Below are 18,356 nucleotides of genomic sequence, written 5' to 3'. Positions count from 1 at the left end.
ATTTCTTAAGGCAAGAAATTGTGAAATGCCCCATGTGCGTCGCGTTTCTTCGCGTAGACACGTTCGATACGCTCTCACTTTCGATGACGTATAAGATCCGGTCACGTGATATAATGATACATTTGCCACTTTAAGTCCAGACATACTTACGCGCACACCATGCCTTATAACTTAATATAACCCTACACAAAAATTCACACATTTATCTTGTCTTCTAGATGTGATACCATTACGATGCGTCTAATGAAAGGTAGCTTCACAATCATTCTTATTGTAATACTGATGCAACTTCTTTGCGCAATATTTTCATGCTTTTGTGACAGTGAGAATTTCAACTCTTCCTATTGCCCAGGGGCAGGCAGATGCTTTCAAAACGCAGCGAACACAATTTGTCGAAGCTCTGGAATGTGAGTATCAATTTTCGTCAATTAAGCGGATCGTCGAAGCTGATTGTCGGAAAAGTTTAAAAGCTAGAAACGATGTCGCAGATAGTCAGGACTTAGCGGTTGTCGCCAACGTAGCGAATCAGTGAGAAAGAGCGGCTCTGATAATTCATGCGCACTGTCTCCGTTTTCCCTGAAAATCGTCGTGACGTCAAGAAGCACAGCCAAACCGTAATGCAGAACCTTGCAATATGACATAGAAGCCTCATTTTGCATTGTCCTTCTATTCCGAATCGTGAAAATGAACGTTTGCTATTCTAGACAGAGAAACAGATCTTAACACGGCCCAGAACAGAAAATCTCAACAAAAGTGCTTGAACATGTTCAATGCAGAAGAACTGTCTCCTTCGCGCGAAGAACAGCGCCACAAAGCCTTAGCAGAAGGCTCTAAATTTGGACCAACCACTCAAAACTGTAAAGTGAGCTCGATCACGATATTCTTAGGTGGGAGCGACCCAATAGAGTGTGATACCGTCCTTCATTGACGTGCACCCCCATGATTAGCTTTGAGCATTCAATGCTAACCTGACATGCTCAAGCTGATTTGTGAGAGGGTTTAGCTAGTCTATGGGTGGGAAGATTTCCTCCGTTTCCTTTGCCTGCTGTTTCTGCAAGAGAACTATAGGATCAAGAAGGAACTTTATTGCACCGACAGGGAAAGCTCTTCAGTCTAGTCTAACACGAGCACCGTTGCTTACCTGAAATAAATGTTTACTCGATCGTGGCATTCCATCTGTCAAAGATCGGGGGCATATTGTACCCAAGAATACATGCTAAGCGATTGAATAGCAACCGCTTTGCATCGTTTCGCTAACCTTGTTGACCGACGCTGGCCGAGGAGATTGATCATTAAAGAGATAACATTGATGAGCGCATCATGATAGACTGTTACTTCTACAGGGGTCCGTTTCATCCGGACAATTACTCGTGCATGCGGTATTACGACCGGCCAGACTGTAAAGGAGTCTACACCCCCTATCAAGCATTTGAATAGGCAGTATAACGCGCCTGCTACAGGAGATGCTAGCTCAGTAGATGGAGATGTTGGCCTACACTTCGTGGTGAAGCCGATGGCCTGGTTCAGGGCTCCAAAGCTGGAAATGCCTGACGAAAGCCTAAAAGCTTCCTTTTATACCTGGAAGATGTTTCCTTTCTAGGTAAAGCGTCGGTCGAAAAGTTTTTGAGAAGTAATTACGTAAACTGGACAATGTCGACTTATACTGAGTGTTACGTGTATGTCGTTTTTACTCACTCACCCTTCATTACTTCCACGCAGTACGGCAAGACCGCAGAATGACAGATGAGCGCGCATCGACAAGCTGTGACAGACGTAAAGAGACAAGCTGAGGTTGCTGAATCAAAATACAGTTCGTGGTGATTTGCCTCGTGGTTGGTCTCGATCCAGCATGATGTTCACTTCTCCAGGGACCGACTATATACTGCATCAACGGTCAAGGAGACTTTGACTCTTTCGTTCGTCTCCTGATCTGACGCTTTAGGACAAGCTCCGCTGCAGTCGGCAGTCTTATGAATTTAACGCTCAATGTCGGTCAACGAATGATGATCCTCTGAGGGGCGTAGTAAAAGGAAGTGGTTCGCTTCCTTCACTGAATAAGCTGCCATTAGTCCTCCGGACACTCCAGCTCATGCTCGCTATAAATGGATACCGGGATTCTATTCTTCTAGTAACCATACTTTCCCCTCGACGAGTGTCCCTGCATGTTCTGAATGTGTCACAGCGGATAAATACTTCAGCGATACAGGCAGAGGTTGCCAGCATCGCCTTACGCCATTGGAGCTTGCAGCATATGCAGAGCTGAATAACTGTGTCCGGGCTGCGCTTTTCGTGTGCCTTTCTCGCATATCTAATGCAGTCTACGCATCGTCACTTGTCCGCGGAAGCATGGAAAGAAGGTTCTCCGTCTGTTCCCTTTTCGGATTCCCAATTCACCGCCGCCCGTTAGTCCCGTCGCGGCCGTTTATCCCGTCCGAAGCATTCAGAGAGCGGCGAACTCAGCGATATGGCCTTGGACGCCCGTTGTAAGTTTATGAACACTGATACATTTTGAATGAGAACAGCACGCTCTACCACGTTGCACTCAAAGATGCCGATATCGCAAGCATATCGTATACGACGTACCCTTTCTGCTTTCGACCACAGATGAGCAGCTACATACCCTGGCGAGATGCTCATTACTGACCTACGAACAATGGCATCAAGATCGAGCCCCCTCGCTTGGCTCACGGTTCTAAGAAGGGCTGCAGTAGCGAACCACTCATGGGCCTCCTATTCCTTTCGGCTTTTTACGAGTTTGTTCGGATACAACTCTCCGATTATCCAGAGGGATTCTCGAGTGGATAAGTAAGACTGAAGCCTATCGATTTCTTGTGGCGTTCACGTAATAGAGGGAGATGAAATGGTTACCTAACCTTTTCCCCTTATGAAGGTTAGGGGTGATCATCCTCAATCTCAATGATTAGACTGCGTCCTTTCTTTGGATTACGAACGAACTCTTCGGTCAGCTCAAGAGCTGGTTGGTTGCGCTTAGTGTTCAGATTTATTCGTCACTGCCGTCAAAGACGCGAAGCATATCAAGTTCTTCGCGAGCGGCGCGCCAAGGGCCGGTCGAGATGTTTGATTTGCGCTCAATTCGTGTCGTCGACGAAACTCTCTCCGCCGTTTTCTTCAATTAAAGTTCCAGGTTCACTTAAATGATCACGATGGGGATGTTTGCTTGCGGGGTATTTCGGAATGCCTTCGTCTTCCCAATAACCTATCTGCATGAATTGTACTTAAGAACATCAGGAACGGGTTCCTGAAATAATCTCTGTGGTCCCCTCAGCAATGTACTCGGCTGCGGTTTGAGGTTCCGTGCGTTAAAGCGAGTTTGGTTCCCTGATGTCCGTTCACCACATTGATCGATCACTTTGTATTGACCTTAAACTCATGACCGTGTGTGTCGTCCGAAATTAGACTACAGACTTCTACGTGCCGCAGACAAGGTTAACTAAAAAGCCCACAATTCGTTTTCGAACAGCGGAATGGTGATGCAAGAGATGACTAAGCTTTAGCTTCAACTGGCAGACGACCTGTGATAAGTCAATTGTTAGCAGGCCGTTGAGACTTCTTCGAAGTATCACTTTGCCGACACTCACCGTTCGGCATGTGCAACTTGTCCAGCTGGACATTTCATTCAGCAAGCTTCCTCTCATCTTCCACTACCAATAGGAATGAATAGGATTCACCATTTTCTGTCATCTCATGAAGTATACGCTACTTCTGGCAACTGTTTGTCCGTCACGGCCGCAAATCTTTGTCTCCCGAAAGGCGTTTTCCGATCTCGATCTCGATCAGAAATTCTGGAGCCATTGGGTTCTCTTACCTGGTGAAACTCCCCAATCGGAATTCACTGACACAGTAGTATGCCTCTCGTATGGAGCCACCCGGTTTCAGAACACTACTTCATCACGTTGAAAGTGGGCTTCTCCGTATCCTGGCTACGATGCTGATTAATTCCACCATCCCCTGGTTAGACTCAGTCATTTAGCTCCTATACCGATTGTATTTTTCGAACACAAGAGAGGTCCGAAAGCAAGTTCTTCGCTTCACTCGGATCCTCCCTTCGTATATTCCCTCCATCTTCCCGTAATTTTCGGTGTTCATGACTCCAAAGCTTCCTCCCGGATGGAATGCGTTTGCGGAAGGACAGTAGTGTACTTTCATGGGCCTTCTCTGATGTACAACAGAATTAATTTCCAAATGAACGTAGAAGGGTACTATTTGCGATACTATGATGCTTTTCTTTCGTCACACTCTATAAAAAGGGAAGAGCGATCACTAGTGTCTCACGGACTGTGTATGTAGTGCTAGCACCGACCGTTCTGGCTTGCCGAGCCAAGGAGTGTTACACTTGTGCGGCCCCCTGTCTGTGTCCATGGTCCGATGACCCGATATTACTTCTCATGCTGCACATGGACATTAATGAAGTGGTGACTGAGTTTGTCTAGACTATAGGCAAAATGACACAGTCTTTGTGCCATGTTGTGCATCAGACGAAATCTGTGCTTCAATTCATTTTTAATATACTTGAATGTAGAACAAGCATTACCATTTGGAGGTTCGTCTTACGTTTCAACTGTGTCGTCTAGTTTAAGTCGTCAGTCAGTTCGGGAGACGAGCAAGAGGGTGGATTCGTTCTATTGAGGACCACCCGATGTCGAGTGAGAGCTTCAGAACGAAGCATTGATTAGTTATGGCATGGAATGAAGGAGTGTTTACATGCCGTGGACGGGAAACAACTGCGGGTATACTAATAATAAATAACGTTTTTGTGTGACCATTCGGAGACCTCTGGCACCTGGGTAAACATGCCAAAATAAGCAGGCGAGCAGGTCACAGCGATCCTCACCGAGGTTCCGATCTCGTATTAGCGAGACTGTTCGCTCTTCTCCTCCTCTTCCAAGCCGTCGGCCCTCGCGTTCCGCCCGAGCATCGCAGACTGGCTTGGAAAGGGGGACTGCATCCATCCGATATCCGCATGATCTAGGCGTTCCCGGCATATCCGGATGGGGACCAGAGTCCCTTGGAAGCGTTGGGGCACGAACTCTGAACAAGTGGGCAGCGGCAAGAATCATATCATGAGAGCTGCCCACTAGATACTCTGCATCGAGTCGTCATAGGGCCATATGCCTGATGCCGACACGTGTAGTTACACATATGATGGAGGACCATATTTCTCGCGCTTAAATCTCGATCGTTCATTTTCATGTCCGGCCTGCTCCAAGAAATGCCTAATTTAAATGTAATTCGAAATGTGCAGTGCGTCCTGGTGGGAAGCGGGGCTGACTATGCAAAGGAAGAAATCGAATTGCGACACCCCGGAAGCGCTCGCATAACTGAACATCAAACGATAACGGCGAGATCTGGAAGTCGCTTCTTCGTCCAGGCATCGTCCACATTTGGCATCCACACAATCAAGGTGGAACCCTTTGTTTACTGACTCCTTGTTTGTCTCTCGTGCTATTTTAATATGCGGTCTCAGTTATAAGCAGCCTCGTTTCAACACTTCCGTACCTTCGATACCAAGCCCTCGCCGCTGCATCTATTTGCCCACAAAATCTAGCCTCACCCGATATCCGACACCATGTTCGCTGCTGATGCCCAACCGCATGTTATGAAAGGCGACTTGCTTGATATCGACTTCACAATAGACATGGACCATCGCAAGCGTCGAAGGAACAGGACGACCCAGTCATGCCTTAACTGCCACACCTCCAAGCGCAAGGTATGCTAAGCCGATCTCTCCCGTTTCTCACACACGTGCTGACGGCCATCACTTCTAGTGTGATCGTAAGCGGTCAGTCATCTGATAATCTCCAGCTATGTATTTCAGATATTGACAATATTACTTTGGATATAAAGGCCTTGCCAGAGATGCATACAGCTTGGTCTCGTTTGTGTTCCAAATAGCCCTTCGCGATAATTCAACTGATTTCCATTGTAGACAGGACTTTGCGTCTACGAGGTCGATGATCCCGCTCTCAGGTCTGTACACTCACGACAGCAGGCGCGTAACTCAAAACTTACGTTCTTTGACAGGGATGACCCTGATATTGATGAAACGACCCGCTTGCGGAATCGAATTGCTGAACTCGAGAGTCTCGTAAGGGAGCTTCGTGGTAAGTCGGGTTTTTCTTCGTCCGTTCTAGAAATTAGTGCAATTTTATTATCCATGTTTTTTTGGATGATTTCCCGATATTCACGCCGAATAACTTTTCAGGTAAACCACATCCTCGTTGGGCCGATCCAAACTACTATGACGGTGATGCAAGTGACAAATGGCATACACGCTCACAGAAACGAGGAAACATTGCGGGCGCAGCACTTGCCAAACAACGTCGGCAGCATACTCCGCAGCCAGGCGCTCCCTTAGTCAAGACGGAGCCTGTGGCGGAAGTACAGCATTCAAATTGCTATTACCGTCTTTCACCATCGCCGCCGCCGTCTGCTACGAGTACAACGTATTCGATGAACATTGGTCATGTGCCATCGAACCACTATGCGACGAATGCCTACGAAGCAGCATGTAGTAACGGGAACTCCGGTACTACCGGTTGCTCTCCGGCAGCTTACTCGCCTTCTTCGTCGGCATCCAGTGGAATGAATGGTGAGTGTATTGGAGTAGCCTTCCTCTAACTAGAATATTAATTCTTGCCGTATTCAGGAAACTCAGCGACTAACATGTATCGTTACGAGAACACTTGTGCATGCGTTTCCGATCCTGCAGCGAACCATTCCTTCGTCGCTCTTGCGCGACAACTTGAGGGGATGTCAAATTATCTGCAGCACCTTCCAGGGCACTCGCAGAGCAGATGTTCCATCTATCGACATATTCAGGACCTCAAGAGCATCCTTCAGTAAGCTCAGCAACCATTATTCTTCGTCTAGAAGCTCATAATTCATTCTCCAGTGGTGATGAATCACCTAAACCATCCTCTGCACCAACTACAGGCCCTTATACTAATTTCGAAGGACATACTTCTGAAACGCTTCGATCACCGGTTGAAAGTGATTTGATGACACCTATCTCAATTCCTACGTCGGTGCCAATGTCGGCACCGCCGACACCTCACTCGTTGCATATGCTTCAGTGGGGGGCAGAGAATAATGCGCATCACAATGGTCATGTGAATGCATATTTCGCGAATCCGGATGTTTATGCCAAAACGGTCGGAGCATACGATGTTGTTTCTTGAATTGAACAACCGTTCTCCCGACGACTAAAAGTTCCCTGAACAGAACTATTTCTTGGCACCTTTATCGAAAAGGTTCACCTTCATCAAGTGTATTTCCATTTCTTCCATTGCGTGGATGGTAACTTGATGCTTTCTTGGATTCCCCCTTGTATTGTTAATGTCCTGATACCTCTTAATGACCCCGTGTTGACGTGTTCTCCCGACTCTAATGTCCCTGCCACGATTTCTGCTCCATTTCCGCTTTTACGGTTCTAGTTCATTGTACAGAAGCCGAAGCCTTCATTAGGATTAGGGAACTTCCCGTCATACTTTCGCACGAACAATTCCATACCCTCGCATCGTGGACTGCATTATAATGCCATTAACCAATTCACTTGTTTTCGTCACTTCTCACCATTGTTCATCCCTAATTCTTAGCGCGATTTATGATACGTCTGTTCATGTAAACGGTCTACGTTTTACACTGGTTACGTGATCTTCGTGCCTCCAATCGATTCTTCTTCTAGTCCGCATGCACCAATTTATTCCTATACAATATAGACTCTGGCATTGCGGCTAAACTCAAGAGAGCCCTGGATGGTTAGACGCTAAGAAAAGGACGCGTAGTGCATCAACGCCACTAATCCCAGCCGATTTTTAGGATCGTCAACTCAATCCTGACCATGCCCATCTAGCCTAAAGCGAAAGACACGTTCCTTCCGCGGATCTCCTCGGACAGCATTACCCTCGTCATCCAGTCTCCAGACGTCCCGCTCAATAAACAGAACACGACCGTCCCGGCGTACCAGCAGAACAGTCGAAAGGCGTGTGCCATAGAAATTGTGCCCGTCAGCTGGTCTGGCATCGGGAGATAAACTGCCGGACATGCGCAACGGCGGGATCTCGATCGACGTTCGCAGCTGAAAGCGGTTGTTTGGTGGCGGCGAAGTCTGCTTTCTGCCACAGAACATTAATGACCAAAAAAGCTACAGGAAATATGAAAAGTTCGTCTCACGACAGAATGCCGAATAAGCGTTCGACAAGCTCGTCCTCGGATAGACGCGCCGGAGTTCCCTGGTGTTTGTAGAGAACTTCCGCTAGGCAAGCTTCTCCCGTCTTGACTTTCGGCCAACTCCTCCCATTGACACTGTCTACGCCGTTCGAGACCCCACCTACACGCCTTTCTTCAGTATAAAGGGTACGACCGGTAATTGCACCGCCACCCTTGCAATTAGTGATCAGCAATGCTTCATATGCAAGCGAACCGTCTTCTCTGTCGCTCGAAGGCGTTAGGACAAGTATGTTAAATCCGGCATACTCGGCAGAGTGGTTGTTTGCAAGTATTCTTGCGCAGTGTTCCTTATCCTGAGCTTCTGGGAGCAGGAACGACGAAACAAGGTGCCCTCTGGATTCCCTGAAACGGACGCTAACCTCTTCAGAAATATTTGTTCTATTCGTTTTGGTCAGCTTCCGCTTCTACCCAGTCGTGGGATGATGATGACTGACAGAAGAGCGACACGCCCGACACGGTTAATGCCGAACCAGGAGCCACCTGCCTGGAGATCGCGACCGGACAGAACAAAGTTATCAATGCTTTCGCGCCCGAACGAGTGAAAGTGTGCGTTCACTGTTGGCCGTGAGAGATATTCATCGCGATTAGTACATAGTGCTCTGCGATAGCGAAGGGGATGAATAAAGGCTCAGATACACAATTCTTCCGCTAGATGGGGACCGCAGCGTACAGAGCATAATCTGGATGTTCCAGGGACCAGAGGCCAATACACATGCTGGAACTGCCGGTGTCCTGTAAGATACCAGGGAAGAGCGTTTAATTTGTGGAACCTCCTATCAAACAGCTGTTACTGGCGGCCATCCAGAGATGGCGACTACTTAGAAGTTGTTTTGTACCGAAATAGAGTTGACGTTACAAATGGTCAGATAGCAGATGCTGAGCGTCTCCCCTGTGCAATACGGTTTGATGGAGGGAGGTAGCAGGTAGATTAATATACTAGCCAAAGAACCAGTTTAGTTCTCTGAATATGATACTAGGTTGTAGTTTATACACTGTTCAGAGACCTAAAAGAGAGAGACACGAGAGAACTCGACAGTTCGAGTCAGACACGAAGAGCGTGACCCTGACGCGTGAGCGCGCCCAAGTTCGAGCTGAGCTGCAACTTTGACAGCAACAATGATGAGCGACTCATCATGCATGCGACACTCATATTGCCATCTTCGAGAAGGACGTATCAACGGCGCATCAGCAATCAAGGTCTTGTCAAAATGGACATTTCATGTCTGGGATCAATCTGTAGGTTACCTCCACTAGCCAGTCACCAACTTACCTTCAGAAATCGGGACGAAGAAAACGCAATCGTGAGGCAGGCTAAGTCGCAAAAAAATCATGTCTTCAGACATGAACTCTATCGATGTAAGGACTTCTCCTCACTTCACTACCGTCTCTCCTTTAAATGCGCCATACTTTCACAGTAATGAAGCACGTCTTTACCAATATATAGGGCTATCTGACCAATTGGGATGCTCACAAAGCGATACGAAATAGTTTGTTCCAGACAGAATGCTTGCAGTTCATCGACAACATTATGGAAGTAATCTGTCCATTGACGCACAATCAGATACTGATACCGGACGCGTCTATCTTCATTACACAGCCATATCTCGAGCAAAGAAGACCAGTTCGTGATTGAGGAATAAATTTTCACAGCAGTACTGCTACTGTACGCGTGAGAGTCGGACGAGAGCGAAAATATACTGCTGAACGGTTGTCTGGCTGGCGGCGACGGCGGCGTCACTCCTGCCTTACGGGTCATTATTTCGCGAAGAAGCATCCCACTCCGAGGGGCCTCTGGAGTCCGGAATGCATGTTGATCGTCGACTCCGGATATGGCTTCACACGCATTGTATCATGATGAATGGGAAGGTGATCTAGAAGAGCATCCGAAGGCGACTTTATCTGGGGCAAAGTTTCCTCTCGCGGCACTAGATATTCGTCAGATTAACCTCAAAGGAGCGGCTCTCACTAACCGCCTGAAGGAGCTGCTCTCACTCCGGCAGTTTGATCTGATTGCGAAACGTGCATCAGGAATGATGTAAGCCGAAGTCGTGCTGCGTCTCAACAAATTACAAGGAAGACATGAAGTTCAGTCGGGGAGCGCCATTGCTGATGGTTGTTATCCTGTTCGCAATTGATGCGCCAAGCAGGTTCCATTCATCTAAGATCGAACAAGAATAGATCTTGCCGAAGTGCTCAGAGGGACGAGCGGAAAGGGTAAAATTGCAGGGGAGGAGATTCCGGCGGCTGAAGATGTTGTTCAATGAATACTAAACGTTTTCCAATACCCGAGGTTCTGTTCAGGCCCAGAGATTTTGGTTTGAGCTTCTCTGAATTTGAGGCTGGTTGAGGGACATCTTTACATCAATCTTCTTGGCCAAGCGGGACATTCCTGCGCAATCGCGGACTCGATCTTGTTCCTACCTGTAGACATGCAAGGGTTGTTCTGGACAAATATCAGCGTGGTCGGGGGCAACGGGATGTTCGCGGGGTTCCGTACGTCTTCTTAATCTAAGCTCAATCTCGGTTTTCTTGAATGCTGACAGTTGCCCAGAATGTCTGTATTGCGATCCTGTTGGACATGAAGCACGCGTATACATATCATCCAAGAAAGACAATTAATTGTTGTATTTTGTCTGGGCCTGAACCTTCAATCGGTACAACCCAAACGCAGCGGCGCACTACGGAGGCGCCGAGTTTGGCCGCCAACCAGGGTTTGCCAACGTGAGTGTGACACGTACGGAATTTCTGGAAGCCGTAAACAGCGCATGCATAAGGAAGTTCAAGAACAGGGGGTGGAAAGGGAAAGAACTTGGGGATGAGGTACCTCAAGGGACAGGAAAAGAGGCGGGCCGAAGTACAGTACGTATACGAGGAGGGAACACTCAGCCGCAGGAGACCGATGTCGGAATTGAGAAGCAACCGTTGAGGAGCTCAAGGAGGGCGGGGAACAAGGGATGATTAGAAGCTCCAGGCCTATTCGCGTTGCGAATCGTTATCGTCGAACAGTGTCGAGCGCCTTTATTAGCACCATAGCTTTCGTCGAGATCATTCGCTTTCTCTCGACTTCTGATCTCTTCCCTGATGTTCTTCACCATTCTACACAGTTTTGGACTTGTTCTCCCCAATTTGAGGGTTCCATAGGGCATTTCCCGAGGATGCTTGAACGGACTAGTTGAGGAATTCAAGAAAACGAGTGCCGGCATCCACCTGCATAGTGTTATTCACCATGGTCACTTGTTTACCCGCTACCATTCCAAAAACACTCCGACAATGCAAATGGCGGGATGCGCACTTCAGGTACTTGTACTTCTCGGCACTCCAGAAATTTCCAGAACGAGTCTAATTATTCGTTCTAGAAAGTTAAATGTGCCAGAAAGTATTAGATTCTCGGCCTGCAGTGCAGAGTACTGCCCGAAGGCAGGTGGTGAATGAGTTGGTATTAGGATCAAGGGAAAGCTCTATGGCGTCAGGGTGTTCCTTGAAGCTATTGGACGCTGGAGCGAACTTGCTAGTTTTGCGTAACACTCCAACAGTTTTCTGGGGGTTGTCGTAATAAAGTGCTGAAGCTTGGGGCTGGGTAAAGGTGTTTAGGGATGTGTACATGCAATCATGTGTCTTCAAGGCGTTGGGTATCATATCTGTGGGGCAGACCATACTCTATGAACGAAGTCATCCATGCACTGCACACGGAAGTGTCGTAAATCTCGTAATATTAGTTAAAACGTGCCGAATGTGCTGGTGGGACAGAGGCGGTCCGCTCACCATTAGGCATGTGTTTTGGGCTCGAGAACACCTGTTTTCTCCACAAGTGCCGTATTCTACTTCTCACTTTCCGCAGCAGACGCAGCGACTCATATTGACAATTACATATTCCAAATGCAATGCTGGTTGCATAGGCAGTCCGCTACAGACACTAAAAGGGACAAATAGTATTCGCGTTCTAGTTTTTCGGTGGCTTCTCTGACCTTAGAGAGGATATACATTGGGAGCTTGTACTGCATACACATTTCGCCTTTACCCCATCCACACGGTCAAACGATAATATTAATAATGAGACTGGAAATAAACAAGTAGTTTATTGTACTTCGGCGATGGCATTGAGGAACCACAGAAGACCTGCACAAAATGAAGCGGGAAAGCGTCTGGGAGTATCCGCCTTTGAGATGAACTAGCTTACTCTACGACATTAGAGGAAAATACATTGACTTGCCGAGTATGTGTCGAAAGTTTCGTGAGATTTGACAGACATGAAACAGGAAAAGTATTGCAGCGTTCCTTAGATGACACGTCTGGGCCTACAGACTCAGGCCACGTCTTCACTCCTTTATTGAGTATGTATGAAAGATGCAAGTTTATGTTGAACAGAACTGAGTACATTCAAAAATACTTTGCGTATTGAATAGTATCAAAACTCTGACGATTTCAATCGGAGACCAAATTTTTCTTTATGTGCATGTGCGGGACGCGTGCAGTAGTCGCATCGCTTCCTGCCATGACGTACTATGTCAACAAAGATTCTTTTCCTAACTATTTGTAGAACCCAAGGATAAGCAAGACTACCAGCTGATTGATAAACTTTACTGTGTAAGCCTCTCCGGGTCTAGTGCCGAAACAGACGGTGAGATTAAGGGGTCTGTCCTCATGAAATTGCACAAGCCATTGCAAATTTTGAGGTACTGCAATGGATCCGGGATGCAGAAACCGAGGCATAGTTCTGCCGCATGAAGGATGTGTCGGATAAACCAATCCAATAGCTAGTGGCATCGATGCAAATAGATGTGAGGTATGTGCAATGCTCACTATAAGCTTCCCCGCTGAGTTCTGACTGTTTCGGACGATCAAGCATATTGCGCAGTACTGTACCTGGTTACTATACTCCTCGTTGTGCGATATCTTCGGGATCAGAGAACGCTTGGTTCTCAGCAACGGCCCGGAGGTGGCAAGGCATGGCGAAGCAGAACCTAATCCTCTGGGACGATTAGTTCGATACTTCAAAGCATAAACTGAGGGTATGCTGTGCATAAATCGGCCGTTACAGTAGAATACACAGTTTTCGGGGGTCCATGACTAGGTTATGCATTTCTTATGTTCGTCTAACAGGTAAGTAAATGTACCTTTCTAATAAGTTACGGATTTCTACAAAATTTAGTATTCTTCATTTATTTCTGACCATACAATGCAATCCGTATACACCTCACAAGATATCATTTGTCCAAGAGGTCTCTCACTCCTATGCTGCAAGGATCGAATCCAGGATGTTTTCAATACTTTTCAGATGTCGAAGTACTTTCCCAAAAGTTGAAGTTTCTTCCTAAATGAGATATACTTTTCGCTATTAAACCGATACACGTCGATGTTAAGATGAAAAATCATGGTTTCTTGCTTACTACAGTCACTCCAGTAGAGGTGAGCTTTTTCCGGTTTACGCGAATGTGAGGAAATTCTTACAACTTCTTTTCCGATTTCCAGAGACCAGAGAGGTGTTCTTTACCCGACAAAGTTAACAGCCTCTTGACTCTTTTCAAGAACGGGCATTCCGGACCGTTTTTCTGACTACAGAAACTACTGCGTTTTACGCCACAAGAAGAGAACATTGAAGGGGACCTTGTGGTAGATAGGCAAAAGCAACGTGCTATCCTAAGCTGTGTCTACACTGCGGTGCGAACGTGGTGGTCTTTCGGTCCGATCTCATTAAATGTCGTGCTGATGACTTTCATAGCTATTTACTCGGAAGAACCTGTTTCAAGGACATGTCGATCGCAGATTAAGGAACGAAGCTAAAGAACGTCGGTCGCCGATATATGAGAAGCTGGCAACACTTTGTCTCGTACGCATGTAGGGGGTGGGCGAATGCAATAACTTCCGATCACTGCTGGCCAGTCGGAGCTTTAGTGAGGCGGTTAAGGACGGAATCGTGAATCAGTCGGTGAAGCGCATGCCTACTCGTGCGCCACATGAACCGCGCAAAATTGTTCAAGGTAGCGGAGACCTGCGTCGTCGCGGTACACTCTATCGGCAACTCTCCGTGCGGCAAAACCCGCGTCTCACTAGTGTACCGTAAACTGAAGCGGTGTTTTGTTCGAGCAAATGTGCTTGGGTGCTTCAATCGTTGATGCGGCTTCTTGAGCCTGCTTCCTGCGATACTCTTGTGGCTTACACACTTGTTTTCCCGTCATGCATCGGATAGTGTGAAGTCCGCTTACACAGGGTAATTGGTGAGTCAGCTTACCTTTCAATAAGGTCTAATGAGTGCGGGGTGCAAGTAATTTGCGTAGTACTGTTCACAGCTATACAGTACTCTATCTCAGCCCTGCGCGGACGGATTGCTGACAGGAAGGATAGGTGGATTGTATTGCAATAAAGGAACGAAGGTTAATACATGCAAATGTTTGAAGGCACAACGGTATTACAGGGTACACGGGAAAAAAAGGCAGAAGGATCGTGAGTGTCAGCAACAATAGAAAAGGATAAATATTGTCTTAATGAATGCAATTACGAGCGACGAACTCTTTCGGGAACTGTCGAAGGTTGTGCGGTATTCTCCAATCTCTCCAGTGTTTCAGCGAGATACAGAGCCCGTTCTGCGTCGCAACGTTCTTCCCACTCTTCATCGTGACTGCGATAACTGACCGGTCGACTAAGGCGTGATGCATGCGATGCGTGCGATGCTCGGAGATGAGAAGCTGGACGACTGGTACCTTGAGAATTTTGTGCGACCGCAGCTCGAAGACTGTTCCGCATGAAACCAGCGAGAAGAAGTGTGCTCCCTCGTGTGTGACCATACGCAGGTGGAGGTGGAATAGCAATAATGTTATCTTCCACATCTCCCGTACCAACCCCGCTCTGTGCAAGTGCGGCTGCGTAGGTAGGGAGCGGCGGCCGGTTCCATGGCGCGAATGCCATCCCTGTTGCAGGACCAGCACGGGCACCTCGTGAGTGCGTGGGGAGCGCGGCGCCCGGATGATTGTATGCGTAGCGCTGAGCACGGATGAAGAAGATACAACGCTCGAGGAGGAGCAGCTGGGCGAGGGTGACGATACTGAAAGAGACGTGCACGAAGATTCCTGCAGAACCGCCCAAAGCTGGCGACGGAGGTGCGTCTTGCGAACCAGATGCAGATGCGTTGCCGGAGGAGCCATGCGCAAGAAGTTTAGTCACGACGACCCAAAGTGTAATCGTCCCCGCAAGGAGCAACAGCTGCAAAGTGAGGCGGATAATTGTAGCCAGCTTGACCCCGCCGATTCTTTTCCTGTTTAGCAGTCCAAGCCATGACAAGAACGGGGATTGTCTGGATGGTTTGTGCAATGTGTGCAATGAAGACGCATCAGACTCGGAGTTAGTGTCGGGCGGACCAGGATTCGATGCTTCTGGCGGGGGTGTCGGTTCCCTATCTGCAGGATGCCGAACGGGCAAGACTGCCGCACTGTCAGTGTTCCTGTCGCTTCCATCTTCATTCTCTGTTCCAACATCCATCTCTTCTTGATATCCAATCTCTCCTCGTTTTCGAGGTAGCGGGCCCGCCTGGGGCCTCCTTTCGTCCACCGTTGGCTCGCTCGACGGACCAGGTGTGGGAGTGACGGTCGACGCCATTTCAAATCAAAACCAAATCGAAAAAGATAAAGGTTCTTGCGCCAGTGCACCAGGCAGTGAGCTCAATGCTCCAGAACAGAGGACCGTGGCCGTCGATCCAAGCTTAAGCACAAGAACAAGAGGAGGGGGAAGGGGAAAGGACGGACTGGGGGAGCGCTCGCCCTTCCATCAGAGTGGTTGGACGCTGAGAGCAACAACAGCGACGGCTGCAACACCATCCGTCCGTTCACGAGCTGATCTGATTCGCCAGGTCGCTAGTGCACCGGCGCCCCTGCACAGTCTACATCCAATCAACAGCAATTGACATCCAATCACGATCCAATAGCCGTATCACATAAGCAACAGTCACCTTAGATTTTGCTGCTCGGCCCGCTCGTCGTCAAGGCCCACGGCCGACACAATTGAATGTGCTATGAACTGCGGGACTCTCCGTTTTGTATATTTCCGTCTGATTTGGTTCCTTAGTTTTCATGAGTTATTTTTGTCCAAGGTCATGTGTTACCTTCTATCCTCGGAAATTGTATGGGTCCAATGTGGATCGATCGCTGTTTCTAGTGGTGCGTCGATTTGATCAAGGTACTGTTCAATCAAAATGTACTTGTATTGATGGGCGCTTGGTTCACTGCTGATGAGACATGTCTCAAGCTTACACGCGAGATGAATCAGATAGTCACGGTGCACTATATAATCGGGGCAAAGCATTCATACTGCATATAAATTATTTTTTAAAAAGACTAGAATGATATGAAGTGCGCGAAGAAATGCGGTTGATTTAGTCGAACAACTCATTATAATCACCAGTGGTAGTACGTGAGATTTATATAACCATACAAAATATCGATGCAACTTGAAACGTATTATATCAGAAGAGCATTGCTGTCATCTGAAAATTATTATCGTCTTCTAGTTCTAGTGGATAGCAATCTTTCTCAAATCCAGCTACAGTGCTTCCAATGAATTGTCAAAACCAATCAAACCGATTCGCCACAATAATATCCGACGTAAATACAGGGTAATGGATTATTACTGTCCTAGATCCATATTTAGCTCCATCTGAGTAGCTCTAAGCTCTAGATATTCGTTCCTTGTGTATGCAGGAAAGTTAGTCAAGTACTTGTCGATGATAGTGTTTCTGAGAAGTCTGTTTCAGTATAAATCTTAGAAAGTGTACAGCAAGCTTACAGTTTGCAAAGATTCTGCTCGTTTGAAGTCGTTTTAGGAAATTTCGGGTGCAGACAGAAATGTTGTATAACAGAAATGACAGTTGCAACGTCTGTCCACTCGACACTCTCTGAACTGTTCTGTATCTTGTTACAGAGGTGAACGGTTGCATTGCTCAGTTGACGGTTGATATCATCAATACAGATAGTCAGGGCAGGTATTGGGGTTGTGTTGTTGATTCTTAGCAATTCCTTTAGGCTGCACTCTTGTGCAAGGTGATGGAGAGCAAGGTATGATATTTCCGGTGAACTGTACCTTACAAGTCAGTGGAAAGTCTTCTAGTAGCGAGGATCCAATGTTCACCTTGAATCAATATGTTCAACCAATATAAAGCGGAGGGTGCAAAGCCTTCGAATGAAGGCCACATCCATTGTCATGAAACTTGGGTCTCTTTTCCTCAGTTCATGTTGCAGAAGAAGGTTTTCGTGCCCTGCTGCATTTATTCTGACTTCAACAAGACAAACCAATGCTTTGCGAGAGGGTGAAAGCAGATGGTCCGGCGCTTCTTGTTCTTCATGGAGACATGCACGGCCTAGGACGTTCAATGCTCCAAGCGATTTGAACATTTCGATAAAGTATGGCCCAGTGCTGGCAATAGATGCAATTGCGTGGCAGGCTGATTCTTGATTTGACGGAATATTCGATCTTAAAAAAAGATGAAGAATCGTGGGATGAAATATAAATACAAGCACTAAGAGTTTAACTGTGCTTACCCTGCGTAGGAGACTAATTTCTTCAAGTCTTTCCTCATTGCTCTTTCTTTGGAAGAACCAGGAGTTGGAGCAACTTGAGCAGTACAGCATGTTGCACGGCTTTCCAAGTACGATAAGATCCGACATTCAATTGCCTGAGGTCCATAGCCATGTTTAGCTGCGAGCCTATTTATCCACACTTCGAGCTTTTTCCCAAGATGACTGTATAGTCTTCCGAGAGTACGACCTGCACCGGGAAGGTCGGACGCAGTTACAGTTGAGCTGATAGACGTCTCCGATAGGAGTGCTTCCGCTTCGAGAAAGATAGAGGCCATAGTACTCTCCAAGTCATGGTGTTCTGGAGGTTGACTCATATACAAGATGATCTCCTGTGGCGATAAGTGAGGATAAATGCTGAGAGCACAGAGGAAACAAGTTTTAATACGACTCTGCCACTGTCATGCCAGCACGCTGCGTTGCAGTAAGTAGTGAAGATCGCGCACATCGTTTCATTCTGATCCTTTAGTGCAAGTTATGATTGAGATATCAGTTCGAGTTTGCACTGAGTTGGCACAGCCCAGATCTCGCGTCAAGACGACGGAA

The 18,356-nt window shown here is 47.3% G+C and overlaps 8 protein-coding genes across 8 annotated transcripts; 4 read left to right on the top strand and 4 right to left on the bottom strand.

The window, feature by feature from the left end:
- Window positions 1-1,736: 1,736 nt before the first annotated feature.
- Window positions 1,737-3,137, top strand: FOMMEDRAFT_161167 (uncharacterized protein; the record flags this gene model as incomplete). Its single annotated transcript, XM_007270762.1, has 7 exons — window positions 1,737-1,773; window positions 1,812-1,893; window positions 1,943-1,992; window positions 2,060-2,483; window positions 2,523-2,579; window positions 2,665-2,797; window positions 2,925-3,137. The coding sequence occupies 7 exons, from the start codon at window positions 1,737-1,739 to the stop codon at window positions 3,135-3,137; spliced, it is 996 nt and encodes a 331-aa protein (XP_007270824.1).
- An 8-nt stretch (window positions 3,138-3,145) lies between these two features.
- On the bottom strand, window positions 3,146-5,393 carry FOMMEDRAFT_170749 (uncharacterized protein; the record flags this gene model as incomplete). Its single annotated transcript, XM_007270761.1, has 6 exons — window positions 3,146-3,533; window positions 3,600-3,624; window positions 3,914-3,969; window positions 4,021-4,176; window positions 4,853-5,104; window positions 5,291-5,393. The coding sequence occupies 6 exons, from the start codon at window positions 5,391-5,393 to the stop codon at window positions 3,505-3,507; spliced, it is 621 nt and encodes a 206-aa protein (XP_007270823.1). The 3' UTR covers window positions 3,146-3,504.
- A 194-nt stretch (window positions 5,394-5,587) lies between these two features.
- On the top strand, window positions 5,588-7,199 carry FOMMEDRAFT_161165 (uncharacterized protein; the record flags this gene model as incomplete). Its single annotated transcript, XM_007270760.1, has 7 exons — window positions 5,588-5,728; window positions 5,787-5,800; window positions 5,866-5,896; window positions 5,948-6,122; window positions 6,224-6,610; window positions 6,668-6,860; window positions 6,914-7,199. The coding sequence occupies 7 exons, from the start codon at window positions 5,588-5,590 to the stop codon at window positions 7,197-7,199; spliced, it is 1,227 nt and encodes a 408-aa protein (XP_007270822.1).
- Window positions 7,200-7,849: 650 nt separating this feature from the next.
- Window positions 7,850-8,845, bottom strand: FOMMEDRAFT_95305 (uncharacterized protein; the record flags this gene model as incomplete). The annotated part of the gene is made up of 3 exons (XM_007270667.1): window positions 7,850-8,135; window positions 8,194-8,628; window positions 8,685-8,845. Coding segments are annotated over 3 exons (882 nt in total), but the record flags the coding sequence as incomplete, so codon positions are not given.
- Window positions 8,846-10,079: 1,234 nt separating this feature from the next.
- Window positions 10,080-11,208, top strand: FOMMEDRAFT_170746 (uncharacterized protein; the record flags this gene model as incomplete). Its single annotated transcript, XM_007270759.1, has 3 exons — window positions 10,080-10,285; window positions 10,589-10,743; window positions 10,922-11,208. 3 exons carry the CDS (start codon window positions 10,080-10,082, stop codon window positions 11,206-11,208), a joined length of 648 nt encoding a protein of 215 aa, XP_007270821.1.
- Window positions 11,209-11,610: 402 nt separating this feature from the next.
- On the bottom strand, window positions 11,611-11,853 carry FOMMEDRAFT_136746 (uncharacterized protein; the record flags this gene model as incomplete). The annotated part of the gene is made up of 1 exon (XM_007270758.1): window positions 11,611-11,853. The coding sequence occupies one exon, from the start codon at window positions 11,851-11,853 to the stop codon at window positions 11,611-11,613; it is 243 nt and encodes an 80-aa protein (XP_007270820.1).
- A 1,758-nt stretch (window positions 11,854-13,611) lies between these two features.
- On the top strand, window positions 13,612-14,311 carry FOMMEDRAFT_161161 (uncharacterized protein; the record flags this gene model as incomplete). Its single annotated transcript, XM_007270757.1, has 5 exons — window positions 13,612-13,656; window positions 13,720-13,749; window positions 13,810-13,908; window positions 13,970-14,085; window positions 14,143-14,311. 5 exons carry the CDS (start codon window positions 13,612-13,614, stop codon window positions 14,309-14,311), a joined length of 459 nt encoding a protein of 152 aa, XP_007270819.1.
- A 275-nt stretch (window positions 14,312-14,586) lies between these two features.
- FOMMEDRAFT_170744 (uncharacterized protein) lies at window positions 14,587-18,088 on the bottom strand. Its single transcript, XM_007270756.1, has 4 exons — window positions 17,775-18,088; window positions 17,526-17,706; window positions 16,190-16,257; window positions 14,587-16,111 (listed from the first exon to the last, which is right to left on the bottom strand). Exon 4 carries the CDS (start codon window positions 15,838-15,840, stop codon window positions 14,743-14,745), a length of 1,098 nt encoding a protein of 365 aa, XP_007270818.1. The 5' UTR covers window positions 15,841-16,111; window positions 16,190-16,257; window positions 17,526-17,706; window positions 17,775-18,088; the 3' UTR covers window positions 14,587-14,742.
- Between the last annotated feature and the right edge of the window lie 268 nt (window positions 18,089-18,356).

The sequence above is a fragment of the Fomitiporia mediterranea genome (assembly GCF_000271605.1).
Source record: "Fomitiporia mediterranea MF3/22 unplaced genomic scaffold FOMMEscaffold_14, whole genome shotgun sequence".
NCBI lineage: Eukaryota > Fungi > Basidiomycota > Agaricomycetes > Hymenochaetales > Hymenochaetaceae > Fomitiporia > Fomitiporia mediterranea.
The sequence above is the reverse complement of the archived record's forward strand: the minus strand, read 5'-3'. Positions and strand labels throughout refer to the sequence as shown.